At 41.9% G+C, this 19,441-nt stretch overlaps 1 protein-coding gene across 12 annotated transcripts in view; it reads left to right on the top strand.

Moving 5' to 3' along the window:
• Positions 1-1,089: 1,089 nt before the first annotated feature.
• Positions 1,090-19,441, top strand: part of Atp13a4 (ATPase type 13A4) — a 155,762-nt gene continuing 137,410 nt past the window's right edge. For 8 of the 12 annotated variants that reach the window (XR_001781812.2, XR_003951779.1, XR_384556.4 and 5 more), the window contains exon 1: positions 4,259-4,710. Coding sequence is in view for 8 of the 12 variants with exons in the window: in XM_017316955.2 (XP_017172444.1) it covers positions 4,648-4,710 (63 nt within the window). In the remaining 4 variants the exon portion in view is untranslated. Of the gene's footprint in view, positions 1,241-4,258; positions 4,711-6,181; positions 6,274-19,441 lie in introns of those variants that run through there. The other 4 variants (NM_172613.4, NM_001164612.1, NM_001164613.1 and 1 more) reach the window with 3 other exon arrangements.

Raw genomic sequence — 19,441 nt, 5'->3', positions numbered from 1 at the left:
CACAAGAGACAGCTATATCTGGGTCCTTACAGCAAAATCTTGCTAGTGTATGCAATGGTGTCATCAGAGCTCATTCTTTACCTGAGAAGCGAGGAGGCCCACCCCCCCCCCCAGGTTGTAATGGTTTCTGATTCTTCCTAGTTATGTCCTAACTCGTATTGCTTTGTATATTTTTAGATTTTCAAAAGTTCTCAAAATTAAATACACTGGCACCGTTGGGGAGTCTATGGAAAGACCAAGGCTTGGTTTCTGTTTCTATAGATCCTATTTAATGACCTGGAATTAATTGCCCTAATAGTCTCCCACCAAGGTACTCTTTACATAAGGGGCACTTTCTTGCCTCCTGAGAGCAGCTTTCACTTTTTACTTTTTCAAAATAAGAGCTAGGAAGAGACGTTCTTGGGAACACACGGGACAAGCTTCCTCAAGCTCGTAATGAAGGTCAGAACTGAATCCTGAGCCCATATGGTTGAGATCAATTCCTCTAGAAGCAGAGGGCTATTAGCTGGCTCTTGTCTTCTGTAATTAGGGGAGGCCTCGTGTCTTTGTATTAGACCCTTTAATCCTAGTGTTGCTAAATGTTTTACAAACACTAATTAATTCAATTAAGCCTCGCACAACCACCTTGAGGCAGGTAATTCCTCCTTGGGACATTTCATGTTTGCTTGTTACAGTACTGTGTACCAAGTGCATGTTAGTGCAGATGAGGATGATTAATAATGACCGTGAACCTTTGAATTTAGATAGTGTTGTGTGGCTTTCCAAGTGTCTGATTTGTGCAATAAGAACTGAGGAGGAAGCCTGAGCCAGCGTTTATGCCAGTGATGACCGAGCAGAATTAATGCACCTCTTTCCAGTTCTACAGCATGCCGAGGACATGTGACCTTGAACAGTTCTTGGTGACCTCTTTCTGACTCAGTTCCTATAGCTTTCAAACGGGGCCAATGATGTGTTACTCACCGCCCTGCCTCACAGAGGCGGGTACAAAGGAGGGATGTCGCAAGATTCTGTGAGGTTCTCGGATGAAAGATGGAAATTAAGGTGTGACGAAACAGGACCGTACTTATCTTCACGCCATCTGAATGGGCCAGGCCAGTGAAGCAGCAGCATCCTCACAGCCTGGCAGAGAAAGCAGTGCTGGCATTAGCCCTACTTAGCAGCTATTACAGGCTCGTAGAGGTTGAAGACTGCTCTTGGCATAAAGAAAAGCAAGACAAGAGATACCAGATCGCCCAAAGAGGTAGTTAATTACTTTCTATCCTTTTCCTCTTCGCACTTTCCTGTCTTGCTTGGCACAGAGGATATGAGAGGAAATGAGTGTCGAGAGAGAATCGGAGAGTGATGGGAACCACTTTGACTCTGAGGTATTCTTCCCAAATCTGAAAGATCAATGCTCATGCGTGCCTGGCAGCCTTGCTCACAGCTGCCCTGGTCAACAGTGTCTTTGATAACCATCTTAATTTACTCAGGACAACATCCTAAGGACTCCTTCCCTTCACAAAGCCTCCCCAGCCTACCTCCTATCCCATGATTCCTCTGCCACTCTTGTGCATCTTGCATGTGACTTGGGATTTCGGTGTTGACTTTGTTTCCACAAAAGATTTAACTTTCAAAGGTCAGTTTTTCCCTCCACAAATTAAAGTACAAATAGGAATATAACTTATGCAAAATTACATAAAATGAAAGATACAAAATATTATCCTGATAGTCGAGAAGAAGTTTTATTCTTCTTCAGCCATGGGTTGTGCCAACCTTACATGATTGGGCCCAGTTGCTTCCAGCATTATGTAATTGTAACCACTCCTACAACACAGGCTGGCAGAACAAACTATATATATTTATGTTATCATTGTTCACTGAGTTAAATTCAGACCCAGGTCTGGTGTTCAAAACCTGCATAAGATGGCTTATCTGTGTTTCCTGGCACATTTTTTTCCCCTCACATCCAGCCTATGGGCAGTGAAAGAGGAGGAGGCTGCTCTGAACAAGACGCTGTGTCTCTCTGGACCATGGATTTCTCACTCCAAGGGCTTCTACCCATGACCCTCTTCCTGCCCTTGACCTCACATCTCCTCAGCCCACTTTATAGGCCTTTCTCAAATGCTCTGTCCAAAGAGAGGCTCTCCAGGTCATGAAAGCCCAACACTTCTTGCAGAACACTTTGGATGCTCTAAAGTAACCTAGAGAAACATTGCTGTCCTGGTAAAGTTAAGATGAGATGGAAAATTTTTTTTATTATTATTTCCTTTGCTAAATATACTAAATGGTTGCTTGTTAAAATACAAACAAGTGAGCTGGACATGGTGGTGCACGCCTTTAATCCCAGCACTTGGGAGGCAGAGGCAGGTGGATTTCTGAGTTTGAGGCCAGCCTGGTCTACAAAGTGAGTTCCAAGACAGCCAGGGCTACACAGAGAAACTCTGTCTTGAAAAAAAACGAAAAAAACCAAAAACCAAAAAAAAAAAAAAAAAAAAAACCAAAAACCCCAAAATACAAACCAGTGAATTGTGGGCTATTCACAAAGATGCACGTCACTAATTCTGACAGTTTTCATTATCTCTAAAAAGAAACTTCATACTATTCATATATTAACCTTGTGATAAAAATATTAATTTCACTTTTATTATTTGGTTAAATGATACTTATAGTTTTTGGAATTTCTAAGAACTACACACTATACCTACACACACACACACACACACACACACACACACACACACACAGATATTTATATACATGATTTCTGTTACAATGAATTTTCTTAGCTTGCTTTTTATTTATTTATTTTTGTCATTTGCTCAAGACCTCTCTCTTTCTCTCTCCCTCCCTCCTCCATCTCTCTGGTGTGTGTGTGTATGTATGTATGTGTGTGTTCTTTTTTTCACAATCTCAATCTCAATCTCTCTGGGTTACTTGTGTTAAGCTGGTCAGATCAGTGCCATCTCTTCACTTAGCTGGAAGGGACAGTGTGTGGACAGTCACTACCCTATACTGAACATCTATCTTCCCGGGCACTGTTCCTCAAAACATAGCTCCAAGGGAGATTTTAGTGTCATTTTTCTTACATAACATGTAAGCAGATAGAGGTCATTGGATACTATGTAGCCTGCTGTATCACAAGGTCGCAAAGATGACACTTGGTCAAACCCAAATTCGAAGCCAAGTCCTCCAACTTTGAAGTACGTGTCCTTAACCAGTGTGCCGACTGAGGCTAAAACCAACGTTTAAACATGGTGAGAGCCCTTGGTTAGTGCTGTCAGCACACCTTCCCAGCTCCACACTCCCTCCCTCAATGGTCCTTCCAGGTATTTCCGGGCAAGCCAAAGTCAGCTCTTGTAGATCAACGACTATACAACAAGACTGGCTCAGAGACGCGTGGCTGAGAGTTCTCCACTTCTGCTTCTCTACACAGGGACTCCCCACAGTTATCTCAGACCAGCTTGCAGGATAAAAGTGCACCTCCTAGTAGACTTATTATGTATTTGAGTCCTTACATCAGCCCCAGAATAACAATTGTGACTTTGTCATTTTATCTTTCTATGATAAAACTAATTTTTGCACAACTTGTGTGTAAATTAAAAAAAAACAAACAACAACCTTGAATTTGAGAGGCTGGGGAGATGGCTCAGTGGTTAAGAGCACTTGCTGTTTCTCCAGAAAACCTGGGTTTGATTCCCAGCACACAAATGGTGGCTCACATGCACCATCTATAATTACAGTTCTACAGGATCTTCTGTCTGCTGAGGGCACCGGGCACCGGGCACCGGGCACCGGGCACTGGGCACCGGGCACACACGGTGCATAGACATACATACAGGCAGAACATCTATATACATAAAATAAAAAAATCAAACAAATGTCCCCTTCCCCAATTTTTTTTTTTTGTTTGTTCACTTAAATATTTTGTTTCTGGGCAATTGTAAGTGTTTATTCACGAACATTTGAGCTAAAAAAGAAGCCTGGAATAGGTTGATTATACTTCTATGGCTTTAGTATACGTTTTTTCAAGAATAGCAAGCCTAATTCTATGCACACATTAAGTAGAATACTTTGTGTGTGGAAAAAGCAAATGAGATTATAAATATCTGTCGAGGTGGATTATGAATAATCTGTATCATTTGTAAACAAAACGAATGAGACCTGTACTAAAACCCTATGGACTGGGGACTCCAACTAAGCAAATGAAAATCCTAGCTCTGTTTGTCCTGTTTCCCCAGCTTCTGGGAATAAAACAGCGACCTGGGAGTTCTTGAGCCCGCTTCTGCAGAGGGTCCTGCCAACACCGCATTGTCTTGCTGGATTTGCAGTCAGATGCCTTACGCTGGCAGGCTGTGGGCAGGCAAAGAGTGTTTTCCCCTGTAAGTTGGGTACAAAAAGATCGGCATGGGAGCGGCTTCCTCTGAGACAGCTGCTTTGAGAGAATGCAGAAGCAAGGAGCAGCCAGAAATTCCTCCTGGCACAAAGTGCCCCGGGGGAGGAGTCCACTTCGCTAAATATTGTCATTTGCTGAAAGAAGGTGTGTGCTCAAGGAGTTTTTAACCTGGAAGATCATTAACTCTTTCATCCAGCGGTCCGGAGGCGTCTCTGGAGTGGGTCCTGAAAGCGGCTGCACACAAGGGTCAGGGAGCAGGAGTGGAGCGTGTTTCCATGGGTGACCACCTTGAGAAGAGCCAGCATGCTTTACTCAATGAAGGGGACGAGAATGAGATGGTAAGTTCCCAGCCCCTTCTTCTCATCTCCTTTCCCTAGCTTCGCACACACACACGCGTGAACTCATTCCCATACTTCATTGAATGTTGACTCTGGAATTATATAAGAAGAGATAATATTCAAGCAACCTTCCTGTCCCGTGAATGTAACTCCTGACAGCATGAATTTGGTAGAATGAACACATTGTATTCATTTTCATCAAGATTGTTTTCATTGGAAGTAAGACAGAAGGGGAGAGGAACACAGAGTTGTCTGGTGATTAAGTTTTGAGTCTCTGACTGTATGGGAAGTTATGTCCATAACTCCCATTTCAACAGGTCTGTGAGAAGACTAGAGTTTTCTCTGGGTGGAAGAACTGAACGCGAAAGTCAAGGCAGCTGCATGCTGGGTCTTTGCTTCTCACAATCTTGTTGGGACTGCTCAGAAGGGAAGACACATAACACAAATATTAACAATTATCAGCCTCCACTCATTTCATTTCATCAAAAGAGTCACTGCTGTAGGGACTGGTTGCAGAAAACTGCGAGCTTCATCATCTGTTTCATTTGAGACGTTCCCCGGAATCTTGAGCTCTGTAAGAAAACCAAAGATGAGTCTGTTCTTGGTGAATCCAAAGTGATATTTCTCAATTACAATGTAATCAAGAGAGAGTCAGAGATGTGCAGTTCTGTGTAATAAGGTCTTTGTGCTAATTGTGTAAGCATAGCCTTATGCCAGTAATGATGCAATTAAAATGTGAGAGTGTGAAGCTCTCTCTATAATAGCATTTTACCTTCCTCGAATTAATATACAAATAACAAACCCGAAAGATATTTACTTGAAATGTTTTCTTGGTTAATTGCTCAAGTCCTGACTATTAAATTCTTTGTTCTAAAACTGGTCTTTCAAGTTTAATCTGCTTACCTGTTTCTATAGCAACAACTTTTTTTTTTTCTTTTTGACATTCTGGAATAGATCCCATCTATCAAAGCTCTGGAAAAAAATATTATAAAGGACTAATGGGTGCCTTAATTCAGCTGGCTTTCTTAACCTTGTCTTTCCTTCTTTCAGATGTAACTATCAATAACAGTTGCTTTCAAGACTCTAACCAAATGTCACCACAAATGACTTCCTGGCCTCATGTTGACTCATGCTTCCTAAGTATTTCCTTGAGAGACTGAAGTTGGGTCCTAATGTTGAATGCATTTACCAGAAGGCAGGGACTTCTTGCATGCTCTCTTCCTTTCTCATTTGTAATCACATACTTTCCCCTCTCTCTTCATCTTATCTGAAATACCATTATGAGTCTCCTATATTCTTGAAGGCTTGCTCCCTCCTCCCTAGCCTAATGAATGCTCTAGGTGAGGCAGTCTTGCTACTATACTAGTTCATCTTTGTTACAGAACCACCAACGACATCAGGGGTCAGCCCGGTTTTGTATTCAGCTGGAGGCTCAGTTGAGTGCCTTGGATGGGGAAGGGACAGATTTGACTCACCAAATCTGAGTAGGCTCAGCAGAGGTGCAGCATTAGTATTCGCTCCTTGTCCTGTTACGACGACTGCTGAATCCTGGCTACCTGCCTGGTACTGCACTGTGTTTCTTGCTACACTGGTCCTCTCTTGTGGTGGTAAACTTCAAAAGTTGTGTATCATATCTATCTGTCTGTTTATCTATCTATCTACCTATCTACCTATCTACCTATCTATCTATCTATCTATCTATCTATCTATCTATCTATCTATCTATCTATCTATCTATCATTTATTTTTGTTTTGCGTGATGGTATACAATGTGTTTTCATGGTTATTTAGTTTCCACCATAGCCCGGTGGGGTTGATGAGGAGAGGCATTTCCAAGGCACTTATCCAAGGTTGCCGCAGTCTAAGAGCTGGAGCATCGCATATGTTAGGCTAAGTAGGTTGACCTGTGTCTCTGTGTCTGAAAGCTGTCCACTGATGCCTTTTTCTTACTGGGGACACTATATTTTTAATAGAACATATTTCTTCTCCTAAGAAAGTAAGGCTAAGGAGAATGTCTGATCTTAGCTCCCCTAAGGTTTGCTGTTTTATAGATTTTACATTTATTTGCTTAGTAGATTTGTCTCCTCTGACTTGTAAGCTAATCCCTTTTAGAAAGCTAACGTTGTCTAAAAATGTGACATACCAAAGTGTTTGCAGATTCTTTGTAACACCACAAATGTGGGTATTTCCAACTGTAATTCTTCTAATGATAGAAATGGCTTCAAATTTCAATACAAACTTAACAATCTGGGATTTAGCTCTCATATAAAAGAACTGAGAATGGCTAGAATTATCTTTCAGTCTAGAACTGAAGAAGCAGGAGCTATAGAGCAATTGTAGGTTACCTGAATATTGCCATCAAGCAAAAATAAGACACCGAAGGAAGGAAAACCCTGCCAGAGGATAAGAAAGTGTCCATTAGAGAAAGCTTAACCAGACACTGCTAGAAAGGCCTCCAACGGGGTCTAGAGTTCCTGCTCTGGCCTTGGACTAGCCACTTGTCTGTTCAAGCCTCAGTTTCCTTATCTATAAAAAAGGAGTGGTCCTTTCTAGCCTATCTGTCTCACGGGGTTCTAGGAGGACTAACTGAGAGCATCAATGTGGAAATGTTTTGAGCAGGAATGATTTTGGGGGCTCATGAGCTGTTACTGTTAAACAAAGGTAGGAGCCTTACACCACTGAATGAATGCTGTTTCACTGTAATGAGCTCCCTTTTTATATTAATGACAATATAAATACATATTTCTGTTTTCTGTGGAGATTTTTTATAAATGGAGAAGCTAATGTTGTATTGTACCTGCCTTGTAGGGCTCCCTGTGGGATGTTTCTATTTTGTGAAGTGAGACTATCAGATCTCCAGGGAGTTCCCATCCCATGAATTCCAGTGTTGTGTTGTGCATTTCTCTTCTGAAATGACTTAGAAGTGTTACTGTTCATCTCCTCATGCACGACTGACAACGATACGGATTAACTGATCCAATCGTTGATCACATTAATGAAATCACTCCTTCTAGAGACCTATTTTATTATAGCAAGTTTTGGAAAAGTGATGAATCCTGAATTTGCTCCTATATTTTTAGCATGTATAGAAACAAATACTTGACTATTTTTCTGATTATAAAGATGATGTGTTTTGTGTGTGTGAAAATATTGAGACAGGAACTCAGAAGAACAAAAAAAAAAGATATGATTCATTGGTTTACATCCGAATATGATTAATACTACCCTGTCGGTGACTCTTTTCCAGACTTCTACAATGTATTCATAAAACCACATCATTCTAATGATTATAGTGTATTTTAATACTATTTATATTCTTCAAATTCTGCACATTGTTCCTGGAGTATGGAAATACTGGGTAATGGGCTACTGTGCAACTGTATACCTTGTGATGGCACATTTCTACACTGAAATGAAAAATATTGCTAGAGTTTGTGCTACAGAATTCTGCACATAACTGCAGGCCTTCCATCCTGGTCCTGCTAGCACATTCCCAAAACACATTGTTTTCTCATTGGAATCTGTACTCTCTTTTGAAGGCTACCTCTTCTTGTGAGAGCTGAAGATAGATGTAGGGTGAACATCTTTCCTTTTGATACACCACTGCATGGCTACTACAGCCTTTGAGTTATGTTTGTATGAATTGTGCCAGCACTGCATGGCTACTACAGCCTTTGAGTTGTGTCTGTATGAATTGCGCTCCATCTCCCAGGTTGTATACTTGTTATTCTTGATTTTGTGTTGGCTGTGATAAACAACATTAGGTTTTTTTTGGGGGGGGGATATTCTTCCAAGTATTTCCTGAGAACGAATGCTCTGAAATAATGTTGCAGCACTAGAGGAGATGTACAGTTTAACTTTTGACACATAACATTTGAAACCGAATACTCCATTTCTCTCTAAAAGTTGTGCTGTGAATTTATACTCCAAGTAGCAATCCCCTTTTATGGATACATCTCTTCCCTACCTCTAACCTCAAATAATACTTTTTAATTTTACCTCATTTACTTTGGAAAATGATGTTTGATGCCTGTATTCATTTTGCATTTCCATGACGAAGTTAAACATGTTGATTGGCATTTGTGCTTTCTACCTAGGGCTCCTTTTGTTACTGATGTGTCAAACTTTTAACCTAACACATATACATTCTTAACTAAGAGAACGTGATTGTTTTGTTCTCACCATGATGCCTACTACATATAAGTGAATAATGTCCAACAGTGTATGAGAAAGCAAAGGAGGGCACCAGGGCAATGTGTTTGGTGGTGTGCTGGCAAATATTTAACACAGTTAATTATTAAGTAGTGAGAAACTAAAGACTAGAGAATATGGAAACACTAGAGACTCTTTTTCAACTTCTATATCATTTCTAAGTGGCTGGCTACACGCTACTATTCCAAGTCACCTGAGTGGTGGTAGGTGGCTCGTGGGCTCACCCACACTGGCAATAGTCCTGTGTCATCACCGTGAGTTGGGGCGGTGTGTCCTCGACAATGAGTTAGCTCGCTCTGATGTCTCTTATTTTCTTCTCTCACATCCAGGAGCAAGGAGCCCCTCCCCCGCCCCGGCTTCGTGGCTACTCACTTATTATGCTTCCCGAGCACCTCTGAGATGCTTGCCAATGTTAACTAGTAAGGCCCGCAGATTGCATAGTGGAGGAATTGTGCTCAGGCTGAGACATTTTGTCAGTTGAAATGTTCAGGAAGCTGGGCCACTGGCCAAGTCTGATGTCTTTATTCTCGATTCTTTGCGGCAGAACTCCCATGAAGCAAACTCATCTTTGATATAAACCTGGGAGGAGTGGGATTTAATCAGTTCTGGAGGGCAGGGATCCTGCCCGAGCAGCCTTTCCATGGCCTTCCCAAATCAAGCACAGTCTCTGGGCCAGAACTGTGGCACTGGTTGGCTGTGACAGCTCCATTCACCTGCAGTTTTACATTCTGAAGGAAAAAAAACAAAACAAAACAAAACAAAACAAAAAAACAAACAAACAAACAAAAAAAACCAAAGAGGCGGCGGGGCTCAGAAATGGAACTGCTTTGAGTAATTAAAAATTAAAGCTAGAAAATTGATGTTACTTAAAAAAAAAAAAACCCAACTGATCAACAATCTCCCGAAGCTTTCATTCATTCCCAAGTATAAACATCCTATTGTGCAGAGTTAATTAACCATACCACACAAACTTTCTATGATGCTTTATTATATTCTCTCACTCATTCAAGTGTGAGCTTAGCAGATTATTTAAGCCACCTCTCATCTGTACCAGGAGTCTTCTGGGCTAACCAGGAAGATCTTTAGCGACTAAAAAACAGCTTATGTTTCTGAGAAGCTCATAGTGGAGTAGACAAGGCCAAACATATTATTCCCAGGCCTAGAGCAAAATGAAAACGAAGTGGCTTGTGTCTAAACAAGCTCAGGGTGATAGTAATACACTACACCAAGTGTAGGGTCATTTTCAGTGTGGGCCCCTTTGTGACCACAGGGAATAGCACAAGCCTATTGCAAGCAGGTGTCATTGTTGAGTTGTACAAACAGATCTGTGGGAGCAAGGACTAAGGAGCAATTTGATGACAGCAAGCCATAGGAAGCAAGGTGCCATGCAGTCTCCTCCAAGGGGTAGGTAAGAATGTGTATGGCTTTAGAAGACATCCCAAAGGATGCAAATTCTCCATTCTAATGATTCCCAAGCACTGGTCCATGAAATAACTACTGGATCCATGTTGGAGACTATATAAAAGCAGACTTTTAGACCTCATTCTGGACCTTCTGTATTAGCAATAATAGAGTTGGACTTCATTGGAATGATTGGACTGTCAGCCTGACTGACACATGGAGAAACCTCAGGGTATGTGAGTGACATTCAGGGTTTTCATGGAGTGAACAAGGTTTTTTTGGGGGGGGGAAGATAAAGCCAGTGAGGAAATGTTTAAAACAGTTCAGGCAAGAGGATCAGAACTAAACTAATGTCTTGTCAAAGAGGATGATGGATAGAAAATGGATTTGACAGTATTTAGTATTAAAAAGAATTAATTATCCATTGACCGTAATGTAAGAAAGAGAGAGACAGAGGGAAATGACACTAATTCCAGATAGCTGAAAGTGTCCTAGCTTGAGGCTACAAGTTGGGAGTGCAGATGGCAAGAGTCAATAGTGAATTTTGATGTTAAATCAGGCCAAATATAGACGAAGACTATACACAAAGCAATTGGCTTAATCTAAGTAACTATGTGAGAGCTACCATCTCTCCTTTACCAATAAGGGAACTGAGGTATGGGACTGTTAAATGATATGCCTAGGTTCATTTGGCTAAGTGAATGGTAGTGACGGCTTGAGTCCTTTCGTGGCCAGTGGTTTGCTGTCTATTGGATTTTCACAGTTGTGCATGTGCTGTCTGACTTCTTCATCATGCAAACAGCTTTGTGCAGGAGAAGGAAGCTGGAGGCCAGCAGCAAAGTGCTGGCTCTGACACTATTTATTTTTGTAACCATGAAACAAATTAAGTACATCTCTCTTTGACTTTACCTCTCATGGCAGGAGTAATAAATACCTTCCTTGTCTGAACCAAGGCTTCAGTGAAGATAATTTCTTAAGCTTCTCTCCTATCCCGGCGATTAAAATTTAAAGAAGTCCATGAAACCACAGTGATATAAAGAACGTTTTGATACTGTTGATTTCTTCAAGGTGCTGTGGGTTTGGTATTTTGCTTTTGTATATGTATGCATGTTTGATTTCATTGTTTGAAGCAGAGTCTTGCTATGTCTCCTGGATGACTCTGAACTCACTCACTGTCCTTCCCTAGGCTCGTAGGTGCTGGCACTACAGGAGTGTACTGCCACATCTAACACTGTAAGCCTTTCTAGGTAAGAAAAGAAAATGCGTCTGAAGATATTGCCTTCCACAGGAGCTAGATAGACACAAGTACTATGTGAACTATTCATAGATGAGGGGTTAAAGTGTATTAGCCAACAATTAACAGGCATCTGAGTTTACAAGGTGCTGACACCCTCCCTCCCCCTCCCCCCAAAAGCAGATATGAAGAACCAGCGATTTGGTAATGAGTCCAATGGAGATTCACCCATCAATAGTAGTTTCAAGGCTTTGTGAGGATTAGTTGAATTACGACAACCCACCTTAATAGCCTATGGCTCCTTGTAAATGCTTACCATGTAAACCTTGGCAAGCTGTCCAAACCACCACACAGTCAGAGATGAAGGACTGAGGAGGACGCAGCCTCCCGAGTCCTGCTATCTGCCTAAGGCTAATCTTCTAAACAATGAGCAGAGCCATGGCCTAAATGTGGCCTCAGAAAAAGAACAGATAGGTGGCTAGGTGGCCTGTGTGCTTTCCTGAGCCATGTCTCTCAAACCAGGGCACTCTCTGACCTTGGTGTGCGCACACAGGGTCCTGGCAGAGACTGTCATCGATTTATCATCTCAGATTCATCTCTGGGGCAGAGCCAGGCTGGAAGGCTTTGAGACTCTGTTACTTTACTCTCGAAATCAGTATGTAGCTAACACTTGGAGTGAGGGACCATTCGGTATTGGAGTTTAAGTCTGCATAGATAGTTGGAAACATATAGATACAGGTAATTACTTATACCTTCTTTTAAATAAACAAGGTTGGGTTTGTCTTAGAGCCCATTTAAAATGGTTTTCATCCCCAAATGTCCTTATTGGGATCTTTTTCTACCCATCTTAATTCAGGCTAGTTGCAACACTGCCTGCTCCTGGAGGAATATCCTTCTGTCAACCATGCTTCTCTGCCTGTAGGCTGGTGGAGGATTGTGGAGCAGGCAACACACAGACTACTGTTGATGTACAGCCAATGACTGCAGTGACCTTGTAGCATCCTGAGTGTTTCATATTCATAAAGTAGGAATAGAGGTTCCAGACCAGGAGCTTTTTGTGCACGTATCCTTTTCTGGATGGAGATGAAGGAGGACTTTTTTAGAGGGCATGCCTTTCCTTTGTAAGAGGCATGTTCTTGTAGGGAGGTCATTACCACCGAAAGGCTACTTTTATATTTACCACAACTCCCTAATTCCTCCCAGATTTAACTAGACCCTCTAACCCCCAACTTCATGTCCTTTTTACAGAAAAAAAAAAACCTACCGACTTAAAGGCTACTTTTATATTTACCACAACTCCCTAATTCCTCCCAGATTTAACTAGACCCTCTAACCCCCAACTTCATGTCCTTTTTACAGAAAAAAAAATAATCTACCGACTTAATTTGTGCAGCCTACACTTCCTGAATATTGGGCCATCTATTGGAGTGTGGTCAATGTACCAGGTTCACACCCTTAATGAAAACTGACTCTCCCTGCCCTAGGAGCTGTCAACTCTCCAAAGCTCCACAGTCAGGGCAGGGGTCATGAATTCCTTGTCACTCCACACTAGAATGTTGACTGGCTAGTTCTTATGACAGGTCCTATTCAGGCAACCACAGTTACTGTGAGTTTATGAGTGCGACTCTCCTCTCATGACTAGAAGACATTGTTTTGCTCTGGTTGTCCATGACCTCTGGGTCCTACCATCTTTCTGTCCCTTTTCTGTGATGGTTTCTGTGCCATGTGAAAGGGATGTAGCATGGATGCCTCCTTTGTGGCTGAGCACTTCATTAACAACTTATTCTCTGTTCTTGTAGCTAGTTATGAATTTATGAGTTAACCACCATCAGCTGTACAAAGAAACTTCTCTGATGAGGCCTGAGAGCTGTACTAATTTATAAGTAGGGAGATATGAATTTAGAGAGCAGTTTGATGCCATGCCCATTGAGCAAAATAATCATTGTATGTTCATCACTGTGGCCTGTGAGCTCCTGAACCATGGATTTATGGCCAGATTTTCAGAGCCAGGCATGGGTCCTAGATTTAAATCTAATCATAAAGTTGTTGGTTGCCCTTATTACATTCATGCCCTGTTAGCACCAATGGGCATATCTTGCAATGTTGATCATTGTTCCAGTTCATAAGGCTCATACCTAGGTAAGACTTTGATGACACCCTGTTCCCATAGCATGCATAATACCTGACAAGAGAGAGGATGCCTCCTGGTCAATACTAACTTGATTCTTCATGGTCTATGACCAATGTGTGCAGTGTCTTTTGCAAAGGGTCTTACCTTCAAATTCTAGCAGATAATCAGGAATAATGACAGTAGCCTGCATTGTTTGGGGCAATCTTTGGGACACCTATGACCAACAACTTGAGGGAGAGTATCATACCCCCAGAAATGGGCTTTTTAAAAAAATTAGGTAGCCTATGGTTTCTGGGATGAACATAGTCCTTTGTGTAGGTGTCTAAGTTAGGTTGTAGTGTTAGTAATGGTGTAGGGCTACTACTGCTGTGATTAAACACCATGAACAAAGCACACTGGGGAAGGAGTTGGTTTATTCGGCTTATACTTCCATATTATAGTCCATTACTGAAGGAAGTCTGGACAGGAACTCAGCATGGGGGGAACCTGGAGGCAGGAGCTGATGCAGAGGCTACAGAGGAGTGCTGCTTACTGGCTTGCTCCTCATGGATTGCGCAACAAGTCTTCTATAGAACCTAGGACCACCAGCCCAGGGTTGGTATCACCCTCAATGGGCTGGGCTCTCCCCCATTAATCACTAATAAAATGTCCTACAGGCTTTCCTGCAGCCTAGTCTTATGGAGGCATGTTTTTAGTTGAGGTTTCCTCCTCTCAGATGACTTCAGTTTATGTCAAGTTGACCTACAAAGCATAGTAGTGTACCAATTAAAGATATTAATACACTTATAAAACAGTAGGCTTGATGATATGAAGAGGAAAGTAGTGGGAAGGAATATTTGTCTGAGAGATAACAAAGGGGGTAGGGTAGAGGGAGAGGTTGGGAGAGGGCTGAATAACATTAAAGATGTTTGAAAGAGCCATCTGGAAACCTCTCTTACCTCTGGGGATTGAACTCAGACTTTTGTGTATGACAAGCAAGTTTTTACTTCTGGCTTACTTCCCTAGTCAGTGTTATATATTTATTTCAGGTTTTCTGTCCTTCAGCTTGGAAACACCTAGTAACCCAAAGACCTGTCAGTTGAAGGAAAAATCTTTTATAGGTTTTTTATTTTATTTGATTCCAAGAAATGATTTTTGTTTTCCATTTTCTCTAACAAACCACATGTATTCTTTTTTTCTGGCATGTTACAGAATGTATCAAACATTTTCTTCTCTCCTCTCCCTTCTTCCCTCTCCTCCTTTCCTCCATACACCCATCCCCTCCCCCTCTCTTCTCCTTCATTCTTTTTTTTTCCTTTTCTTCTTTACTATGGGGCTTCGATGTGTTGTCCAGATTCACCTGGAACTCCTAGGCATAAGCAATTCTTCCACCTCAGCATACCAGGTGTTGGGAGCTACCAGCAAACGCCACTGCATCTGGTTCATTTGTCTATTCTCATTCTCTTTTCCTCTTCCTCTCCCTCTTCATTCTCTGTTCTTCTTTCCTTCTTTCAGCATCTGTGTTTCTCTTTATAGCCCAGGCTAGCTTTAAACTTGCAGCCTTGCTGTCGCTGTCTCTGGAGTGTTCTGATCACAGATCTTCCCCAACACTGCTTTCGTATCTCTCTTAACCAGGAGCATGGCTTTATCCTGATCCTTTCTCATCAGAGTCCTGCTCCATCCACAAAAAAACCCTATTAGGTATGATTCTCTTTTTTAAGTCATCAGGAAATCTTGTGGCCACAATCAACTCTTCCTTATCTGTCCTGGTCTTTTAAAGTGTAATTTACTCCTTCTCTTCCTCTATGCACCCAATATAGAATATAATAGCTTCCTAACTAATTTTTTCACAATAATAAAATGTGGTTTTTGTAAAATCCCTAAATTTCTGGTCACTGGGATACAGACATGAGCAGAGTTAGAGATAATAGGGTCGACTCACGTGACTATTCCTTTAGATTTTAGCTATCTGTGCATGCCTGTACACAAGAGTCTTTGATCTTTATGCTCCTCCACTTCTTGAAGGCAGCTTCCTCATCTTGCTACCCAGTCTAGGCTTGATGTTGGAGTATAGAGTCCTAGTTCAAGGAGAGTAAGTAGTAGAGTGTGTTTTCTTCTAGCATCAATACACTTTTGCTTGCATCCTGGAAAGAGTTTCTTCCTTGGAAGTAATTGATCTTTGTCAGTTACTGTTTGTTGAAGAGAAAGAAGCAGAGACCTGAGAAGGACATGGTGCCTGACTGCTGGTGCCATTAGTCACCGTCTTCACACCTGTGCCATGCCATTTTCTGTTCCAACCATCTGTCGTTCTCATGAGCACAGAGTGGCACCCCTGGGGAGGATTTCCTAGTACCTGTAGACAGGCTGGTCTTACAGCCTTAGAAAGTACAAACCTGTTCTAACCAGATGTGTCTTGTATGAACTTACTCACATTTTAGCTGATTTCTTTTGATCTGTATGAATGGCAGCCACCACTGTCTTGCATGATCTATAAAAGATGAAAGAATTGTTTTGTTCTGTCTTTTTTGGAGGCATTTTCTGAAAAAAAATTTATTTTATTTATGCATTTATGGATATGAGTGTCCTGCCAGCATGTATATCTGTGCACCACATGTATGCAGTGTCTATGGAAACAGAAGAGGGCATCAGACCCTTTTGACTTCTAGTTACAGGTGGTTGGAAGCAGCCACGTGGGTGCTGGGAGCCAAACCTAGGTCCTCTGTAAGAACAAGTGCTCCTAGGTGCTGACCTATATCTCCAGCCCTGGTGTTTGGCCTTTTTTCCCCTCTCACTTGATTGACTTAAAGTTTTAGCTGTTGGATAGATTCAGGAAAGTGCATGACTTTATGGGTTATCTTTTCTGTTTCTGGTGGTTATGGCAAAGGTTGTAGTCTATGCAGTGTTCTGCATTTAAAAGCAAAAGTCATTCTAGGAGACTGGGTGACGATTAGAGAAACCATGGCTCAGATACACTCTTCATCATTATCCTTTCTAATCCGATAACAGTGGCTATAAGTAATGTATAGGCAGTTATTTTGGAATAATAATTTCCTGCATCTTTTATCTTATGTTTCCTATTCCTGAGTGTATAACTGCTATAAATTTTTCATAGGAGTTCATATCAAATTAAAACAATCCATTTCCCATCACAAAATCATAATCAACATGAATAATCAAGACAATATATATCTTCCTAAAATTAGTACCCCAGAGTTAAGTTGCCTGAGATAAGCCACTTAGATGATTCATAGTGATTTCCAAATAGCAATTATAAGTCGCTCAAGGAACTTGAGAGGATATGAATAAACGCTGGAATAAAGACTGCAACCATGAACAGTTGAATATAATAATAATAATAATAATAAAAACATTGATTCAAGACATGGAAATAGAATTTAATATGGAGATAGAACTTCTGAAGAAAATCCAAACTAAAATAAACATGGAGATTAAAATTTAGTAACTCAAAGGAGAATCTCAGTGGAAGGCTGCAGGCTTCACCAGTAGGAGACATCAAATTGAGGGAAGAACATTAGGGCTTGAAGACAAGTAGAGCAACTGGATCCCTCATTCAGTGAAAATATTGAATCTAGGAAACCTGATGAGCAGACAATGCAGAAACTCTTGGTCACTACAAAAAGACCAATGTTATAAAGGAGAAGAAACCCAGACCAAATGCACAGAAAATATTTTCATTGAAGCTGCAAAAGAAAATTCCCCAAATCTAAGGAAAGGGATGTTTATAGAGATGTGAGAGGATACAGGACCAGAAAGGAAACTTCCCATGCCATAAGAAAACTAAAGTACTAAGTGTACAGGACAAGGAAGGATATTGAAAACTCTAAGATAGGAAAACTAAGTTATATTTAAAGGCAGACCCATCAAAATAACACTTGACTTTTCAGTGGAGACTTTGAAAGCCAGAAGGTATTTACACTGATACTCTACAAGTTCTGAAAAACCATAGATGCCAGTAAAGACAAATATACCCAGCAAAACTATCAGTCATACACTTCCCATGATAAAAACATTTAATGAATTAATATCCACTGTGGGAACCAATGGGTGCAGGGGAAGAAGGGGAGAGGGAGGATAGCCAATATCTGGCCAGAGTTCCTCCTATGCTCTGGGCAGGTGGATGAGGGAGGGCTGCCAGATGCTTTCCACTTGGCCCCGGGTGGGCATCTAAGCCACTGACCCCACTCGGCAGGGGGTGGACAAGGGACAGCCCCCGATACCAGGGGTCCCGGGGTGACACCCTTGGCCTGGGGTTATGGGAGAGAGGTTCCCACATAGGCAAGAGTCCTTAGAACAGGCCTTGACTGGAGCACAGAAAGGCCTTCCATCAGGAGATTAGAAATGGAACATTAGAAGAAAGCCTATCCCATCATCCAAGCGCAGTGGGCCTTGATGAACAGAGACAGTCTATGGCTTTAGAGCTTTATTGTAGAAAAGGCAGGGGGAAAGAGAAAAGTAAAAAGAGAGAGAGAGACCGGCCATGGCCAAGAGGAGAGAAAGGGGAAAAGGAGAGAGAGAAGAAAGGCTAGAGTAAGAGGTTAGAGAGAGAGAGAGAGAGAGCGAGGAGAGAGTAAGAGAGTTAGAGGAGTGGATGGGGAGAGGAGAGGAGAGAAGAGCATAAGAGAGAGAGGTGGGATTAAGCAGCCCCTCTTATGGTGGGCTGTTATCTTTACTGTTGCTAGGTAACTGGGAGGAGTTTAGCCTGAAGGTCAGAAGCTTGGGACATTGTCTATGTGACTACTAGCCACGCTTCTCCTGTGGGGGCTGTGGGGATGGTAACTTTGACAGGAGCCTTGAGTCCAGCAGACATGAGGGAACACCTACCGTGCCATGTAGGTGAATTATCACCACTCCAGGGATCAGACCTCAGCTCAACTGGAGACCAGACTGTCTGTGTATAGCCCAGTGCCCCACAGTCCACAAAGTTAGTTCTGCAGAAGACACGGAAATGGTTGCTTCAGTCGAAAGCGAAAGTTAAACACTCATAACAGCCATGGCAGCGTGCACAAGGGTTGCGTAAGCTCAAAATGACTTCTCTTGCTAGTTCTCCAGGTCTCCTCCCTGGTCAAATGTGTTAATATACTTTTATACTATTTTTTTAAATATGGAAATGAGAAGCTCAAAGACATGTTTCATGCAAGACATGTTAGCTCATGCTAACATGTTAACAAGTTGGTTAGCTCAGTGCAAGGGCCACATGTAGTACTGCTCTCAGGCACATATAACCCTGGAGCAGAGACTTAGTGCTGGCCTTCTCTTTTTCTGACTGGTTAAACCTCCCATGTGGGTTTATTCTCTCACTCCATACGGGGTTTTCTGACAACTCCAGGGCTGTATGCTCCCAGCATCAATCAAGTAGAAAGAGGAAATTTCCTCTCTCCAGTCCTACCCAAGCACCGATTTCTTACTGTGGGATGTGGGGTAGTTTCGCTCTTCATCTCTTCACATTCAGTCTTGTGGCCTGCAGAAAGCCATGCGTGGAGTCACATGCCTTCTCCTGGAGTGAGTCAGAGTCCGACTTACCTGGGCACTTTGGCTGAAGACATGAGGATGTGGTCTGCCACAAGTAATTGGAAGTACCGGACGGATATTGTTATCTGAGGTTAAGCAGTCTAAACAGTTATACAAATTAATAAACACATAAATGTCTGAGAGACAATAAATAGTGAACGAAACTAAACAAACACTGTTTCAAATAGTCCAGTCCTGTCAAGAAGATGCCTGCAATTCTAGCAACTGGGAGGCTGAGGGTAGAG

The sequence above is a fragment of the Mus musculus genome, chromosome 16, assembly GCF_000001635.26.
Source record: "Mus musculus strain C57BL/6J chromosome 16, GRCm38.p6 C57BL/6J".
NCBI lineage: Eukaryota > Metazoa > Chordata > Mammalia > Rodentia > Muridae > Mus > Mus musculus.
The sequence above is the reverse complement of the archived record's forward strand: the minus strand, read 5'-3'. Positions and strand labels throughout refer to the sequence as shown.